We start from the raw sequence: 19,576 nt of genomic DNA, 5'->3' as shown, positions 1-19,576 counted from the left end.
GAATCTCTCACCTCTCCAGTGAGACGGAAGAGGATCTCTAGGGTGAGGTGTAACATCCTCTCCGCCATCTTGTCTCTGTCCATATCCATCCTTGATGGGTAAATCAGGAAAATTCTCTTCTGTAGAAGATCTTCACTGAGAGGATCCGATATTGTAGAGACCTGAATGAGAAGAAGATGATCCGATGTAACATCATAAGAATCCTGTGTAATAATACAATTACTGGAGATAATAAGGGAAACATATGAGGAGATTTATTATCTTACAGGGTTTAGTTTTCTCCCCTGACATCTACTAATAAAACCTATATATTTAGGCCACAGACAACAAGCAGTTTCCTCCTCAGAGTCGGCAGCTGAACACGTTCCTCATAGACTCATCTTCCATAACGCTAATTCTCGTCTCATTACCGACACTGGAATCGGCATTAGCAATACTGCAGGAGATATTCATTACACGCGACATGAGAAATAACTCCTTCATGATGAGGACGACATCTTCATCTCCTACTACGGCTCTAGAGACAGATTTGGCCAGAGTCGGTCACTGACTCCATCCCCACCGGCCGTCTATATGAAGGTTTCCCGTCTTCCCCGCACTGGAATCTTCTATCCCGTTAGATCTCAGCTCTGAGTCACACACAGAAGTTTGAGGCTTTAATTAAGAAAATATTTTTAGTTTCCACAATCAACACAGACAGAAATGATCTGATCCCAAAGTCTCCATGTACAGTGATTTATGCGGTTTATTTCTGGCCTTAGGCTTTCCTATATTACAAGAAAAACACCAGAAAAAGCCGATATTAAAATGTTTCAAAAGAAAAATTGGCTCCAACAATTCTTGTAAAAATGAGAGAAAAAAAATTAAAAAAGCAGAAGACATATTATTGTATTTTAACAAGTGAAAATTTTTTTTTTACAAATTAACTCTTTTGGGCCCCATAACATAGATGTACACTGCAGGGACAGCACAGGAGCGGCTGCAACAAAAACCCTAGCAGTATAACCACTTGCTGATGTGAAAAGCAAACATGGCATCTAAGGCTAGTTTCACACTTGCTTTTTTTTGCAGCGCGTTTTTCCCGCAAAAAAACGCATTGAAAAAACGCATACAAAAGCATACAACTGCTGCGTTTTTTTCAAGCATTTTTATGAGCATGCATGAAAAAAACGCAGCGTTTTTATGCGTTTTTACCGCGTTTGCGTTTTTTTCCAACATTAGGTGGCCCCTCACACTAACCCAAACCATGACTTTACTAACCCTAACCCTGACCCTAACCCTGACCCTAACCCTTAACCAAATCATACTTAACCCTAACCCAAACCCTAACTAACCCTAACCCTGACCCTAACCCTAACCCTGACCCTTAACCAAATCATACTTAACCCTAACCCAAACCCTAAACCCTAACTAACCCTAACCCTGACCCTAACCCTGACCCTAACCCTTAACCAAACCATACTTAACCCTAACCCTGACCCTAACCCTTAACCAAACCATACTTAACCCTAACCCTGACCCTAACCCTTAACCAAACCATACTTAACCCTAACCCTGACCCTAACCCTGACCCTAACCCTGACCCTAACCCTTAACCAAACCATACTTAACCCTAACCCTGACCCTAACCCTTAACCAAACCATACTTAACCCTAACCCTGACCCAAACCCCAACCCTAACCCTGACCCTAACCCTAAACCCCCTTAACTAACCCTAACTCTAACCTAAACCCCTAAATTCCATGGTTAACAAAAAAAAAACGCATGTGCAAAAAAACGCATACATGAGCATGCCAGTGCGCACATATGCGCATCCATAGGCTATAATGGCCATTTTTAGCGCAAAACGTGCGCATATGTGCGCATGCGCTTTTTTGCAGGGCCAAAAAATGCAACATGCTGCGTCTGGAAAATACAAACGCACACCCCAAAAAAACGCAGCGCATGAAAATCGCATACATGCGCTTACCAGCGCGCAGGTATGCGCACCCATGTTAAATATAGGGGAAAAAACGCATGCGCACATATGCGTTTTTTTCCAGCGCTAAAAAACGCAAATGTGAAACCAGCCTAAGAAGGTGTGACAGAGTTTGGCAGAATGTTCCTCCGCCCCCCAAGTATTTGGCGGCCTAGTTACTACTATACTTATTTAAGAAGATGAGCCAGGGCAGAGTCAGCGGTTCTCGGTACACTTTGGGGCCGGAACTATCGGGACTGTCACCACTGTTGCTGAGGGACGATTACTTTGAGTGGGGAGGACCTTTGCACTGGACAGCAGGGGGCGTGGGGGAGATAGAAGGGGCTGAGCGAGGGAACAGGGGAGAATTGTCGGGAACGGCGACAGGAGAAGGAGAAGGATGACTCCTTCCCCACTGCTCCGACTGCTAATTCCTCATCAGCTATTCCCCAGCGGTTTGACGTACCCACTGACTATGTCCTTACTGAGCTGTCCCCAGACCTTCCTTTACTGGACGGCTCATTCCCGCTCTCAGTGAAAGACAATCTGACTCGCTCTGTTCCTAGCGACTAGTTCAGAGGTTTGCATGCTGCTGCAGCCTGCAAGCATGCATGCTGTTTGTGTACTGCGTCATTCCAGAGGAATCAACAAAAGAGACTGTTTCTACATTCCAACGCACTCAAGCCCAGTGAGCCCGGATACATGGGCACGGTCGGGAGACAGTACTTTTCGTCCCTCCGCAACAGGGTCAGAGACATTGTAGATGATTTACGATGCCGGCGGTAGATATTCCAGCCTCTCCACAACAAGAACTGCAAGCGATAAGTTCTCTCTTTTTCGTACACCTTTATTCCAAATATTGTGTTTTTGTGCAAATCTTGTAGTTGTGCTCAGTGTTCCCGCGTTTTCCCACTGTTGATTTCATCTCCCTGCGCGGAGTATTCCTTGTACCACAATAACCTGTTGTAGTAAACCCTGCTAACCCCTTCTCTGCCTCCGGCTCTTCACTGCATCCAACGAACCTCATTTCCAGTGCCCTCTTACATTTGGCGTAGTCGGCAGAATGCAGTCCAATTGCACAGAGGCCGCAGAACAGGCGGCTGGGCCCAGAACCAGTATCTCCCTGGGGGGCCATGCTGAGTAAGTTGCCTAAATATACGGGGTCCAATACTATGTTGTGGAGTTGGACGGAGCGCACGAGGGGTATGATGAGAATGCACCCTATGAGCCCTGCACTCAAGGCCGAGGTGGCCATTAAGGCTTTGGATGGAGAGGCTAGAGACTCTGTGAAGCTGCATACCCCCCGAGATCGTGATATGTTTTACCAAAGTTCTCCAAATTTTAGAGGTGACCCATGGGGACCCCACTCACATAGGAGAACTTAGGACTCGCCTGTTTAGCCGCATGCAAAGAGAGGGGGAGACAGTTACACAGTATATGAATGTGCTGCAAGAGTTACACACCACCATTGTTAGAAAGGACTGAGTGGTGATAGGGTCAGCAGATGTCGTGTTGCATGACTTGTTGGTGACTGGCTGCGGGATGCTCTGACCAAGCAGACTCAGAGAGCAGGTACGGGCGGACTCTCGTATCACTTTTGCGGACATAGGAAAAGAGGCCCGCTTACGTGAACAGGAGCAGGGGGTGACAGTCCCAGTAAGGAAGGTCCAGAGGTGTGATGCAGCAGAGCAGTAAAGACTGTTGCTGAACCCCAATGGGTTGAAGAGATGAGAAAGGAGCTGTTGAATATTCAAGGGTTACTGGCTCAAGTGAAGGAGAAAGTTGAAATCGGTCAGTATGCAGCCGGGGGCCAAAGTGAAACAGAAGCCCGTAACGATGCCAGAAGGTTCCGCCGGCAGAGGCCCTTCGCTTGCTATAACTACGGAGAAGTGGGACATATGGCCAGGGAACGTCCACGGAGGAACGGGTCCCGGCCGCACCGTCCGTTAAACTAGAGGGCTCCGAGCCTGGGGGATGTCGCCCGGAACCAGAATGGAAAGGAAGGAGTAGTGAAAGTCCCACAAATCTGGGGTCTACGTGGCTGTTGGTCTGGGCCGAGTTAGATGGTCGAGCCGTGCTTTGCCTGGTAGATACTGGGTTCCAAGTGACCACGATGCCATGCCTGAAGGGTATTTCCGATGACACTTCCCAGAGCCTCTCCGGCCTGAGTGGGGCCCGGTAGTGAAGCTGACAGCGGCAAACCACTTGCCCATCCCGGTCGCATGGGTGGTGTGGATGCAGGTCTCCTTGTGAGGGAAAGATCTTGGACGGAAGGGTATAGTGCTGACACTGGGGGAAGCGTCACCCTGGGGATGAATATCCTGAAAGAGTTTGGAAAACTGCTCATCGATGAACCTTCTCATTTGTCTCTGAAACAGTGGAGTCCGCATACCCCCCAGTGACAAGTGTTTCAATGGTTAATTCGTACAGCTCAAGCTTAGGGAGGCCTCTAGTCAGGGGAAACATTAGAAAAAGTGGTTGTGCCGGCCTCCACTAAACTTACCCTACCACCAAGACAGATCATACTGACTGTCAGTCCGAGCACATGCCCCACTAGAGGGGGTAGAAGTACAGTTGGAACCCTCTGTAACAATTGCCTGCAGGACTCTTAGCGGCCCGGACACTGGCCATGGTGCGTGAAGGGACGGTTCCTGTATGCTGCGTTAATTTGACAGATCAGGAATTTGTCCTTCCACACAGGGGTGAAGTGGCACTGGTAGTGGGAATAACCTCAAGAAATTATACATCCACAGACCATACAGTTGGCAGTAAATCCAGAAAACCTGTGGTCGGTAAAGGTCACCACTTCTCCGACAGCCGAACCTCAATACATCCAGGAGGGTCGACGCATACTGGAACAGATGTGCGCCAAACTATCTGAACTCACCCCCACCAAGGTACAACAAGTGGAAGAGTTACTGCGGCGATACCAATCCATGTTCGCGAAACATGACGATGACTTTGGCTGCACTACAGCGATTACCCACAAAACACCAACGGGGGATACGGCACCCATTCAAGAATGTTATTGGCAGTTTCCCCCTCAGTTATATCAGGAAGTAAGAGAGATCTTCGGTCAGATGCTACAGGCGGGCGTCATCAGGGAGAGCCAAAGTCCGTGGGCATCCCCATTGTGCTGGTGCGAAAGAAGGACGGGACACTAAGGTTCTGTGTAGACTACTGTAAACTCAATGCCTGCACCGTGAGGGATTCATACCCTCTACTCCGGATTGAGGAATCTCTGTCTGTATTGGGGAAAGCCAAATTTTTCTCGAAGCTGGATCTCGCCAGTGGCTAATGGCTAGTGTACATATCGGAGAAGGACCAGGCAAAAATGGCCTTTATACTACCTATGGGCCTCTTTGAATTCAAAAGGATGCCATTTGGCCTGGCCAATGCCCCTGGTACGTTCCAACAACTGCTGGAGAGGTGCCTAGGTGATTTGAACTTTGAAGCCACACTCATTTACCTGGATGACATCATATTATATGCTGCCTCATTTGAAGATCACCTGCGGAGACTAGAGCAATTGCTGAGCTGTCTGCAGAAGTATGGACTGAAGGTGAAACCACAGCAATGCCACTTGTTCCAGACCCAGATAGAGTACCTAGGTCATGTTGTTTCATCTGAAGGAGTGAAGCAGTCATGGGAGGAAATCAAGGTAATTTAGGATTGGCCGACCACAGAGACCGTAAAAGATGTCTGAGCGTTCCTGGGACTGACGGGGTACTATCGTCGCTTCGTGAAGAACTTTGACCATGTGGTACAACCTCTGCTCAAGCTTCTGAAAGGGGTACTCCCGAATGTGATGGGTTAATCCATCTGTTGGGAGGAAAGGCAGGAGAAGGCTTTTCGTGACTTGAAGAAAGCGCTGACCGAAGCTGCGGTACTGTCCTATGCGGACTTCTCTATACTGTTCATTCTCCGCACCGACGGACTCTTGCACGGACTTGAGGCTGTGTTGTCACAGGTCCAGGATGGGAAGGAGGGTGATTGCCTATGCTAGTCAGTCCCTTCACGATTCCGAGCGCAACCCGGACAACTACTTTTCCTTCAAGCTCGAATTGTTGGCATTAGTGTGGGCTATGACGGAGAGATTTGCACACCATCAGGCTCTTCCGCCCCCTCTCCCTCAGGGTAGCGGTCATATACCGGCCCCCAGGCTCACCCACCCACTTACTTGACCACTTTTCAGCCTGGCTGCCACACTTCATGTCCTCAGAACTACCAACCCTCATCCTGGGAGACTTCAACATCCCCATTAACAGCCCTAATTCCACATCTGCATCCCAGCTTCTATCACTAACCACCTCTCTAGGCCTCTCACAGCTTTCAACCTCTGAGACACATAAGGACGGTAACACCCTTGATCTGGTCTTCTGCCGGCTCTGTTCAATCTCCCACCTAAACAACTCACCGCTTCCACTCTCTGACTACAACATTCTCTCCTTCACGCTCACAAATCCTCGCCCACCCCAGCTCATTCCTACCTACCACACAGTCAGAAATCTACAAGCTATTAACCCTCAGACACTTTCAGATTCCCTACATTCATCTCTGTCCCCAATCTCCTCTCTTTCCTGTCCTAATCTGGCTGTTCATCACTACAATGACACTCTTAGAAGCACCCTTGACCAAGTAGCTCCCCTCACCCTCAGAACCTCCAAACACAGAGTAAAACAGCCCTGGCTCACATCGCAAACTCAACTTCTCCAGCGATGCTCCAGGAGTGCTGAACGCCTATGGAGAAAAACCCGCACACCAGAAGACTTCACTTCAAATTTATGTTAAGAACCTATAACGCTGCCCTTCACCTTGCCAAACAGACCTACTTCACCACCCTGATCTCCTCACTAGCCAACAACCCCAAGAAACTTTTTGACACTTTTCACTCCCTCCTCAGGCCAAAAGCACAAGCCCCTATCACAGACATTTGTGCTGATGACCTGGCCTCCCACTTTACAGAAAAAATAGATGATATCCGTCAAGAAATCTGCTCCCAACCACCAAGTGCTGTGACTCCCATCCCTTCCTACATCTCCCCTGGCTCACTCTCCACATTTGATCCCATCACAGAAGAAGTCTCCAGACTTCTCTCTTCTTCTCGTCCGACTACATGCACTACCGACCCCATTCCCTCACATCTCCTCCAGTCTCTCTCTCCAGTCGTCACAACCCACCTAACTACAATCTTTAATCTCTCCCTCTCCTCGGGCATTTTCCCATCCTCCTTCAAACACGCCATCGTTACTCCATTACTAAAGAAACCTGCTCTCAGCCCATCCTGCACAAACAACTACAGACCAGTCTCCAATCTCCCCTTCATCTCTAAACTTTTGGAACGCCTAGTTTACTCCCGCCTTAGCCGTTACCTCTCCATTCACTCCCTTCTAGACCTTTCACAGTCCGGCTTCCGCCCCCTACATTCGACTGAAACTGCACTCATCAAAGTGACCAATGACCTTCTGACAGCAAAACGTAACGGTGACCACTCTCTGCTCATTCTTCTTGACCTATCTGCAGCTTTCGATACTGTTGACCACCATCTTCTACTCTCTAGGCTCCAGTCACTAGGCATTAAGGACACTGCACTCTCCTGGTTCTCTTCCTATCTCTCTGACCGCTCCTTCAGTGTTTTGTTCTCTGGCTCCACGTCATCTCCTCTTCCTCTTGCTGTCGGGGTACCTCAGGGCTCAGTCCTTGGCCCCCTTCTTTTCTCTCTCTACACAGCCCCAATTGGACAGACCATCAGCAGATTTGGCTTTCAGTACCATCTTTATGCTGATGACACACAACTATACACGTCTTCCCCCGACCTTACCCCCGCTGTACTACAGAACGCCAGTGACTGTCTGTCCGCAGTCTCCAATATCATGTCCGCTCTCTATCTGAAACTCAACCTCTCCAAAACTGAACTACTTCTGCTCCCACCGTCTACTAACCTCCCTAAATCTGACATTTCCCTCTCCGTGGGTGGTACCACAATAACACCCCGGCAGCAGGTGCGCTGTCTGGGTGTTATGTTTGACACCAATCTCTCCTTCACATCCCATATACAATCCCTTGCCCGCTCTTGCCGCTTACACCTAAAGAACATCTCTAGAATCCGCCCTTTTCTCACTATGGAAACAACAAAAACCCTCACTGTTGCATTGATCCACTCTCGCCTGGATTACTGCAACGCTCTATTAATTGGCCTCCCCGTCACTCGACTATCCCCTCTCCAGTCCATACTTAATGCAGCGGCCAGGATCGTCCATCTGGGTAATCGGTACTCGGACGCGTCCGCTCTTCGCCAGTCCTTACATTGGCTGCCCATTCATTATAGGATCCAATTCAAAGTACTTGTTCTCACCCACAAAGCTCTCCACAGTGCGGCACCCCCTTACATCTCTTCTCTCATTTCTGTCTATCGGCCTAGCCGATCGCTGCGCTCTGCAAACGACTTTCGACTAACCTCTGCACTAATCCGTACTTCCCACTCCCGACTCCAAGACTTCTCCCGTGCTGCTCCTATCCTCTGGAATGCTCTACCCCAAGAAATCAGGACTATCCACAATTTGCATAGTTTTAGGCGCTCCCTCAAAACACACCTGTTCAGAGCGGCCTATCACATTCACTAATCAAAGTCATTCTCTGTGTAAGTGTGCGTGTGTAGCCCATTCACTATCTCCATCCATCCTTCACTCCCGCAAGATGGCTGGACCTTCATTGTAAATACACCATTGTAAATACACACCTGTACTCTGTATCTACCTCACCTCATTGTAGATTGTAAGCTCTCACGAGCAGGGTCGTCTTATTTCGTCTTATTTTGCTTTAATTATTGTATTGTTAGCGTTGTTACTTATGACTTGTGTTTTGAAACTGTTAAACTGTAAAGCGCTGCGGAATATGTTGGCGCTATATAAAGATTATTATTATTATTATTAATACCTGTCTGGCTCGGAGGTGTTGGTGCGCACCGATAATCTATTAGCACATCTGGAGAACGCCAAGTTATGGGGCTCTGGAACAGCGCTCGGTGGCCCGGATGGCGAAGGTCTGATATAGAATCGCTTACGGGGGGGGGGGGGGGGGGGTGGAGAATACCCACACCAACACCCTATCCAGAGAAAAGCATGCGACACCTGGAAAGAGTAAAGATGAGATGCTAGAGGAGGAGATTCCCCGGTTTCGGAAGACCGCTGGGAGGGTGGTGGCCACGCTGGACCAGATACGGACCCCCCACCATGAAGGAGTATTGGGAAAATCTCAGGATAAGTGGGTCCGGTTGCAGCAGGAAGACCGTGAACTTGCCCTGCTTAGACAATGGGTGACACTGAAGAAGCTGCCCAATCAAGAACAGAGGAGTACTCTGACTTCAGAAGCACTGAAGATAATCTGGCAGTAGGAGCACCTCCAGATGAGAAACGGGCTGTTATATGGGAACGTTCAACTGCAAAAAGAGTTAGGAGCCTCCTGGTAGGTGGTGATTCCGGCGACAGTGCTGTCTACAGTGGCCGCTGAATCTCATGAAAAATTAGCTCACTTCAGTCATGAAAAAACTTTCCAGTGGCTACAGCGGTTTGTCTACCACCCTCGGTTAAGAACAGTGGTTGAAGAGGCTTGCAGTCTCTGCCGGGCATGTGAGTTGGCCAAATCCCCAGAAAAGAGAGCTCCTACACAAACTGTAGTGACATCAGCCCCCCAGGAGATGTTGACTATCGACTACTTGACCATCGGGCCAGCACACCAAGGATGCGACCACTGTCTAGTGATGATAGATCAAATGGATGCCCACAGCGGATCCATTCTGATCAAGGAACCTGTTTCTTGGGAAGAGTAATGGATGAGCTAAAATAGATCTATCAGCTTGACAGGTCTCATAGCACACCGTACCACCCTCAGGGAAACGGGGCCTGTGAACGGTTTAACCATATTCTAATCAAAATGTTAAGGACCCTGGAAGACGATAGGAAGGCTCGGTGGCCCGAGTACGTGTCTGAGCTTGTGTGGATCTACAATAATCGAGTCCATCAAACCACCGGTTACACGCCCTACTCCTTGTTGTTTGGCCGAACAGGAAAGACGTCACGGAACTAGAGCTGGACCCGATGGAGGACTACCCACAGACGGGGGAGTCTTCCTGGATCTGAGAACATCAAAACCCACTTAACACCAGACACTATATCCAGAATGAATAAAACTTGGGATACAATGGTAGAAGCATGTTATGTACATGTCCTATTCTAGGGGGGTGGCCGTTATGATACATGGATCTTTGAGATGGTCGGTTCACATGGTCAAGAGGGACCCGAAGGGCAGATTTATTTTTATATACAGTATGCATTTATAGATATGGTACCTTATGTACTACTCAATATTTATAATCTGCCACCGGCAAAAATGGATGTAGTCCAACAGGCTGCAATTTTTGTATCACAGTATCCTGATGCCAAGATGTTATGTCTGGGTGATTTTAATATGTTTCTTAACACCTACTTGGATGAATGAGTGCTGCCACACTCTAGGCCTAGTAATCAGGACACTACTGTGTTAGATGCTTTCATAACAGAGATGGGCTGGATTAATTTGTGGAGATAGCAGAATCCTCTTAAGAAAGAATTCTCCTGTTATACGCCATCTGTTCACTGTTTATCCAGAATTGATCATGCATTTGGGAATAATGCTGTATTATCGGATCTGCGTGAAACTGAGTACTTTCCTAGGGCAGTATCAGCCCATGCTCCATTGGTGATGTGCCTTCATCTAGGTGGCCCTAACAGACCTAAGAGGCTCCGCATACATCCGTTTTGGCTCTCCCTCATAGGGGAACAAGACAGAATAATAGACCAATTAGAGGTATTTAGACTATGCTTATTTCCCTGACAGATTGCTAGTGTGGGATACACTTAAAGCATAATTGAGGGGATGTGTCAGGTCCACGATTTCATATATTAAAAGGAAATCCTGTATTGGGGAGCAGAGACTTGCTGAGGAGTGTAAATTATTGGACGCTGAGTATATCAATAACCCCTCTGATGATTCTTTACATCGGTGGCTTGGGAAGGGGAGGATTTGATACAATTACAGGATAAAGCCCAGAGAAGACTTTTTTTCTCTAAACAAACTCATATTGAATTGAATAACCAATTGTGTAAATTCTTAGCATACGTAGTCCAACAATATCAAATGTCTCCATCCATTCTGACCATTAATACAAGAGAGGGAACTCCGCTACTTAAATCTGACCAAATCGCAGACAGATGTGAAGAATACTTTAGAGTTATATGACTCTCAACTGAATCCCACTATAGAAGAGATTGATGAGGACTTGGACCATATAGAATTTCCTAAACTTTCTGGTGAGGATCGGGCGTTCTTGGATCGAGATATCACGTTGGAGGAAATTCGGGAAGCCGCCATGTCTCTCTCCAATGGGAACACTCCGAGCCCTGATGGCATGCCCATAGAACTATATAAAAGATACATCGATCAGACAGGGCCGGTTCTGCTGCAAACCCTCTCCGAAGCACTTGTAAAACACTCGCTTCCCCAATCCTTTTATGATGCCACTGTAGAGGTAATTCCAAAGCCAGATAAACCTTCTGAGGAGTGTGGTGCTTATCGCCCTATATCCCTGCTTAATACAGACTATAAAATACTCACTAAACTTATAGCTAATAGAAAGCGGTAATACTAAGCATTGTACACGAAGATCAATCCGGCTTCATGCCAGGAAGATCCACTTCCTCTAATGTTAGAAGGGTACAGGTTCTAACGCAGATAGGCCACAAATATAGGAAACCTCGGGCGATAGCCTCTTTAGATACAGCCAAGGCTTTTCATTCATTGGAGTGGAAATTTTTGCAACTTGTGCTTCTGAAATTTGGCTTCTCTGACAAATTTTGCAAGTGGATTGAATGACTCTCTTACATGCCGAGAGCGAATATACTTGTTAATGGCTCGCTATCGGAGTATTTTAATCTGGGTAGAGGGACTAGACAGGGCCGCCCACTATCCCCAATGCTCTTTGCCCTCGCGATTGAACCAATTGCACTTAGGCCTCTTTCACACTTCAGTTTTTTGCATCAGTTCAAATCCGCCAGAAAGTCAGACAAGCGGATTCGCTCTCAACTGATGTGAACCGATGCCACAGGATCCGTTTTCAGACGGATCCTGAAAATGAGGAAATTTAAAGGAGAGGGAGAGGGAGAGGGAGAGGGAGAGGGAGATTTTTTGTCCATCCAGAAAGAATTTCGGGTTAAATGAGTGTCTGGAGGATCCGCCAGAGAAAAAAACGTTGCAAGCTCAGTTTTGAAATCTTTGAGGATGGTGATGGACAGAAACTTTTGGCGGATCCTCCAAAAAAACGGATACAACGGGCAGCAATCCGTCACAATCCGCCATTAATGAAAGTCAATGGGGAAAAAAACGGATCCTCAAAAGAAAATTGAGGATCCGTTTTTTTTCAAAACCTGGCGGATTGTGACTGATTGTAAAAAACTGAAGTGTGAAAGAGGCCTTAGGATTAGACAAGATCTTTTGGTGGAAGGAATTAATGTTAATTCTAGGGTGGACAAGGTGGGATTATATGCTGATGATCTGGTACTCTTTCTAGTTAAAATAGAGCAATCTCTTCCAAGAGCAATTCACCTCATCAATCGTTTTGGAGAATTGTCAGGTCTTAGGTTGAGTTCACACGTGGCGTTTTTTTCGCGTTTCCGCGGCGGTTTTAACCGCGCGATTTTGCCGCGAAAAATAAGCATCCCATGCATTCCTATGGGATTCCGCAATGCTGTGCTAATGCTGCGGTTTTTACCGCGGCGAAATCACTTCGCGGTAATAACCGCAGCATGCTCATTAATTTTGCGGAATCGCGGCGATCCCGCACCCGTAGGAATGCATTGTTCCGCTTACTTTCCGCATGTGGCTGTGCACACCATACCAAAATTAAGCAGAACAATTGCAGATGGAACCCATGGTCCGGAGGAGAGGAGAATGTCCTCCGGGCTTTGGGTACCATATCACTGTAAAAAATAGAATTTAAAATAAAAAATATTGTTATTCTCACCTTCCGACGTCCCGTGCAGCCCTCCCGCCTCTCTCCACGGTCCCGGTCCCAGTAATCCTTTGCAAAAATGCCCGCGATGGCGTCCGTTGTCGCGGGATCGCGAAGTCGCGCGACATCATCGCGAATTACCGCGAGACGTCACGATCCCGCGAGAACGGACGCCATCGCGGGCATTTTTGCAAAGGATTACTGGGAAGTCTGCGCGGGACGTCGGAAGGTAAGAATAAATACCATTTTTTATTTTTTTTTATTATTTTTTACATTTTATCTTTTACTACTGATGCTGCATTGGCGGCCTCAGTAGTAAAAAGTTGGTTACACTTGTCAAACACAGTGTTTGACGAGTGTGACCAACCTGTCAATCAGTTCTCCAAGCGATGCTCCAGATCGCTTGGAAAACGCTAGCATTTTGCAAGCTAATTACGCTTGCAAAATGCTAGTTTTTCCGCGGGAATTTAAAATGCGATTTTCCCGCTGAATGGAATTCCGGAATTCTCGCGGTAATTTCCACGAGAGTTCCGGTACGTGTGAACTTAGCCTTAAAATTAATTGGAGTAAATCTGTGGTCATGCCGCTAGTCGATATCATAACCGTACGATATAATTCCTTATGAAAACATATTATATAGACACAGAAGATGTCCCTAGAAGTTCCAAAGGATTTGGGAAAGGTGGTGTATCTCACCCTTGTCACACTTGGCTCCTAATGCCATGGTCTCCTCCATCTCGGATACAATCCCTGATGTATATCCCTTCCAGAGTATGAAAGTGACGATATGTGTGGGCTTGGGAATATGTGTATAACCTGACCTGGTACGAGCTCATAACATAATAATGGACCTGTTGGTGAGGAGCAATGCTTTATAGAGCACATTATGGTGAATGCTGTTTCTCATTCGTTTTATTACTGAAAGTGTGATATTATATCTGTGTCACTGTGGATGGAGATTATACGGATTATTCTGATCTTACACTGCATTGTCATATGTCTGTCATCTTATTTTGTGGAATCTTTCAATAAAAAGAGTTTAAAAAAAGAAATAATCCGTCACTATATGGAAAACAGAGTCACTGCACAATGTTAGGTATGTCAGGACCTTAACAATTTTATTGTACATACTTGTACATACATACACACAGGGTCGGACTGGCCTGGGGGGTATCGGGGAAATCCCCAGTGGGCCCTTGGTTGTGGGAAGGAAAGGAGGAGAAGAAGAGAAGAAGAAAAAAAGAAAAAAAAAAGTCTGCAGTTTTTAGGGGTGCGGGCCCTTTAAAAGCACGGGCAGAGTATGTGCAGGGGTGCGTGCACGCAGCGGTCATTACATGAACCACTGCCGAGCGTCTTGATCAATACTGAAAGTGTGCGCCCGTCATCACCGGCGTATGACATCAGTGTCATTCAGCGCCGGCCTCTGCTATGTCGGCAGCCATTTTACTTTGTGCGCTCTGGACCTGAGGACGCTGTACAGCGCTGGAAGCGCAGGAAGGTAAGAGGAATCTTTTTTTTTTTGTCCCCTCTCTCTGTACATAAAGCCAGGACAAAGGGCAGGGATGGAGACACATGCGGGGGCCACGGGAGGCAGACACATGCGGGGGCCACGGGAGGCAGACACATGCGGGGGCCACGGGAGGCAGACACATGCGGGGGCCACGGGAGGCAGACACATGCGGGGGCCACGGGAGGCAGACACATGCGGGGGCCACGGGAGGCAGACACATGCGGGGGCCACGGGAGGCAGACACATGCGGGGGCCACGGGAGGCAGACACATGCGGGGGCCACGGGAGGCAGACACATGCGGGGGCCACGGGAGGCAGACACATGCGGGGGCCACGGGAGGCAGACACATGCGGGGGCCACGGGAGGCAGACACATGCGGGGGCCACGGGAGGCAGACACATGCGGGGGCCACGGGAGGCAGACACATGCGGGGGCCACGGGAGGCAGACACATGCGGGGGCCACGGGAGGCAGACACATGCGGGGGCCACGGGAGGCAGACACATGCGGGGGCCACGGGAGGCAGACACATGCGGGGGCCACGGGAGGCAGACACATGCGGGGGCCACGGGAGGCAGACACATGCGGGGGCCACGGGAGGCAGACACATGCGGGGGCCACGGGAGGCAGACACATGCGGGGGCCACGGGAGGCAGACACATGCGGGGGCCACGGGAGGCAGACACATGCGGGGGCCACGGGAGGCAGACACATGCGGGGGCCACGGGAGGCAGACACATGCGGGGGCCACGGGAGGCAGACACATGCGGGGGCCACGGGAGGCAGACACATGCGGGGGCCACGGGAGGCAGACACATGCGGGGGCCACGGGAGGCAGACACATGCGGGGGCCACGGGAGGCAGACACATGCGGGGGCCACGGGAGGCAGACACATGCGGGGGCCACGGGAGGCAGACACATGCGGGGGCCACGGGAGGCAGACACATGCGGGGGCCACGGGAGGCAGACACATGCGGGGGCCACGGGAGGCAGACACATGCGGGGGCCACGGGAGGCAGACACATGCGGGGGCCACGGGAGGCAGACACATGCGGGGGCCACGGGAGGCAGACACATGCGGGGGCCACGGGAGGCAGACACATGCGGGGGCCACGGGAGGCAGACACATGCGGGGGCCACGGGAGGCAGACACATGCGGGGGCCACGGGAGGCAGACACATGCGGGGGCCACGGGAGGCAGACACATGCGGGGGCCACGGGAGGCAGACACATGCGGGGGCCACGGGAGGCAGACACATGCGGGGGCCACGGGAGGCAGACACATGCGGGGGCCACGGGAGGCAGACACATGCGGGGGCCACGGGAGGCAGACACATGCGGGGGCCACGGGAGGCAGACACATGCGGGGGCCACGGGAGGCAGACACATGCGGGGGCCACGGGAGGCAGACACATGCGGGGGCCACGGGAGGCAGACACATGCGGGGGCCACGGGAGGCAGACACATGCGGGGGCCACGGGAGGCAGACACATGCGGGGGCCACGGGAGGCAGACACATGCGGGGGCCACGGGAGGCAGACACATGCGGGGGCCACGGGAGGCAGACACATGCGGGGGCCACGGGAGGCAGACACATGCGGGGGCCACGGGAGGCAGACACATTGGGGGGCCACGGGAGGCAGACACATTGGGGGGCCAGGAGGGAGACACATTGGGGGGCCAGGAGGGAGACACATTGGGGGGCCAGGAGGGAGACACATTGGGGGGCCAGGAGGGAGACACATTGGGGGGCCAGGAGGGAGACACATTGGGGGGCCAGGAGGGAGACACATTGGGGGGCCAGGAGGGAGACACATGGGGGGCCAGGAGGGAGACACATGGGGGGCCAGGAGGGAGACACATGGGGGGCCAGGAGGGAGACATGGGCTAGGATGGATATATATGGGGGGTAGGACAAAAGACCAAGAAGCATATATATGGGGGTTCAGGATGCACATATATGGTGGTCCAGGATTCATATATATGGGGAGCCAGGAAAAGGGACCAGGAAGGATATATGGGGGTCCAGGAAAGGTATATGGGAGACACAGGATAAAACACATATACAGTTGCGGCCAAAAGTATTGACACCCCTGCAATTTTGTCAGATAATACTCAGTTTCTTCCTGAAAATGATTGCAAACACAGATTCTTTGTTATTATTATCTTCATTTAATTTGTCTTAAATGAAAAAACACAAAAGAGAATGACGCAAAAAGCAAAACATTGATCATTTCACACAAAACTTCAAAAATGGGCCAGACAAAAGTATTGGCACCCTCACCCTAATACTTGGTTGCACAACCTTTAGCCAAAATAACTGCGACCAACCGCTTCCGGTAACCATCAATGAGTTTCTTACAATGCTCTGCTGGAATTTTAGACCATTCTTCTTTGGCAAACTACTCCAGGTCCCTGATATTTGAAGGGTGCCTTCTCCAAACTGCCATTTTTAGATCTCTCCACAGGTGTTCTATGGGATTCAGGTCTGGACTCATTGCTGGCCACCTTAAAAGTCTCCAGTGCTTCCTCTCAAACCATTTTCTAGTGCTTTTTTAAGTGTGTTTTGGGTCATTGTCCTGCTGGAAGACCCATGACCTCTGAGGGAGACCCAACTTTCTCACACTGGGCCCTACATTATGCTGCAAAATTTGTTGGTAGTCTTCAGACTTCATAATGCCATGCACACGGTCAAGCAGTCCAGTGCCAGAGGCAGCAAAGCAACCCCAAAACATCAGGGAACCTCCGCCATGTTTGACTGTAGGGACCGTGTTTTTTTCTTTGAATGCCTCTTTTGTTCTCCTGTAAACTCTATGTTGATGCCTTTGCCCAAAAGGCTCTACTTTTGTCTCATCTGACCAGAGAACATTCTTCCAAAACGTTTTAGGCTTTTTCAGGTAACTTTTGGCAAACTCAAGCCTGGCTTTTTTATGTCTCGGGGTAAGAAGTGGGGTCTTCCTTGGTCTCCTACCATACAGTCCCTTTTCATTCAGATGCCGACAGATAGTACGGGTTGACACTGTTGTACCCTCGGACTGCAGGGCAACTTGAACTTGTTTGGATGTTAGTCGAGGTTCTTTATCCAACATCCGCACAATCTTGCGTTGAAATCTCTTGTCAATTTTTCTTTTCCGTCCACATCTAGGGAGGTTAGCCACAGTGCCATGGGCTTTAAACTTCTTGATGACACTGCGCACGGTAGACACAGGAACATTCAGGTCTTTGGAGATGGACTTGTAGCCTTGAGATTGCTCATGCTTTCTCACAATTTGGTTTCTTAAGTCCTCAGACAGTTCTTTGGTCTTCTTTCTTTTCTCCATGCTCAATGTGGTACACACAAGGACACAGGACAGAGGTTGAGTCAACTTTAATCCATGTCAACTGGCTTCAAGTGTGATTTAGTTATTGCCAACACCTGTTAGGTGCCACAGGTAAGTTACAGGTGCTGTTAATTACACAAATTAGAGAAGCATCACATGATTTTTCGAACAGTGCCAATACTTTTGTCCACCCTCTTTTTTATGTTTGGTGTGGAATTATATCCAATTTGGCTTTAGGACAATTCTTTTTGTGTTTTTTCATTTAAGACAAATTAAATGAAGATAATAATAACAAAGAATTTGTGTTTGCAATCATTTTCAGGAAGAAACTGAGTATTATCTGACAGAATTGCAGAGGTGTCAATACTTTTGGCCACAACTGTATGAGGGCCAGTATGTATATCTGGGGGCCAGGCTGGACAAGGGACATAAGGGGATCAAAATGGGGCATATTATAAAATAAAGTGGGCAAGGCTGGAGCATATTATAAAATAAATGGGGCCAGGCTGGGTGAGATTATTAAATAAAGGGGGCCAGGATGAGGGACTAAATTACTGCTTGAAGGCCAGAATGAGGAACACGCTATATTAATTTATGGTGACAAGTGGGAAACATAATTTCTTTAGGGTCCAATTAGGGACATTACTACTGTAATATAATTTACTTTTTAGGAAATACTGTACATTGGGGATCTGCACAACGGAGGCAAGCGCAAGCAAAAGGCAACAGGATTAACCTCCTCTAAAATTTCGTAAGGACCAATGAACTTGGGACCCAACTTAGCAGAAGGAACCTTCAACCTTATATTCTTGGTGGATAACCATACCTTATCCCCCACCTGGAATGCCGGCCCCACCAAGCGTCGTTTATTCGCAAAAAATTTATACTTGCCCTGAGCCTCCCCAATGTTCCTCTGGTCCCTCCAGATCTCCACCTACCGCAGAATGGTCGAATCAGCCCCTGGACACTCCAAATCAAGCTGGGAAAACTCACCAAAATGAGGGTGAAAACCATAATTACAGAAGAACGGGGAAGTACCAGTGACTGATTGACACGATTATTAACCGCAAATTCTGCCATGGGTAAAGAAGAGCACCAATCATCCTGTCGAGATGTGGAAGACACCGTAAAATCTGCTCCAAAGACTGATTGGTCCTTTCAGTCTGACCGTTGGTCTCGGGATGAGAGACTGATGTAAAGGTCAAACTGATACCCAGCCTTTTTTCAAAAAGCCCTCCAGAACTTAGACACAAACTGATACAATACACCCCTTCAAACAATTAGGACCCCAATTAGCAATGTCCTGGGATTCCCAGTCAATAATCGGGTTATGTACTCATAACCAGGGAAACCCCAACATCAATCCCGCAGGAAGATGGTCCAGAACAAAACATGTAATACGTACTTGATGACAGGACCCCACCTTGAGGATAATCTCCTCTGAGACAAACTTAATAACATTATTAGCAAGAGGTGTCTAATCAATAGCCACGATATTAATGGGAGTTCCCAACCTGACTGTCCCTAACTTACATTTGGCCACCGTTAGATTCAATCAAGTTCAAAGATGACCCGCAGTCCACAAAAGCCGAAGTGGGAGTACAATAGTTCTGGACATAAAGTTCCACTTCCAGCAGTAACTTAAACAATAAGGAAAAAGGTACCTGAGAGTCTGGGCAACCTCCTCAATAGTTACCCAAACTTAGGCGTTTCCCGGCACATTGGGAAGGGAGGAGGGGCAGTC

The 19,576-nt window shown here is 48.9% G+C and overlaps 1 protein-coding gene across 1 annotated transcript in view; it reads right to left on the bottom strand.

Moving 5' to 3' along the window:
• LOC141076431 (uncharacterized) overlaps nucleotides 1-19,576 on the bottom strand; it is an 84,252-nt gene that overhangs the window by 42,088 nt on the left and 22,588 nt on the right. The window contains exon 2 of the mRNA XM_073563882.1: nucleotides 12-161. Coding sequence (XP_073419983.1) covers nucleotides 12-89 — 78 coding nt within the window. The 5' untranslated portion in view covers nucleotides 90-161. The remainder of the gene's footprint in view (nucleotides 1-11; nucleotides 162-19,576) is intronic.

This window comes from Dendrobates tinctorius, unplaced genomic scaffold (genome assembly GCF_039654945.1).
Source record: "Dendrobates tinctorius isolate UK_male_01 unplaced genomic scaffold, ASM3965494v1 ptg000404l, whole genome shotgun sequence".
NCBI classification, from domain to species: domain Eukaryota; kingdom Metazoa; phylum Chordata; class Amphibia; order Anura; family Dendrobatidae; genus Dendrobates; species Dendrobates tinctorius.
The sequence above is the reverse complement of the archived record's forward strand: the minus strand, read 5'-3'. Positions and strand labels throughout refer to the sequence as shown.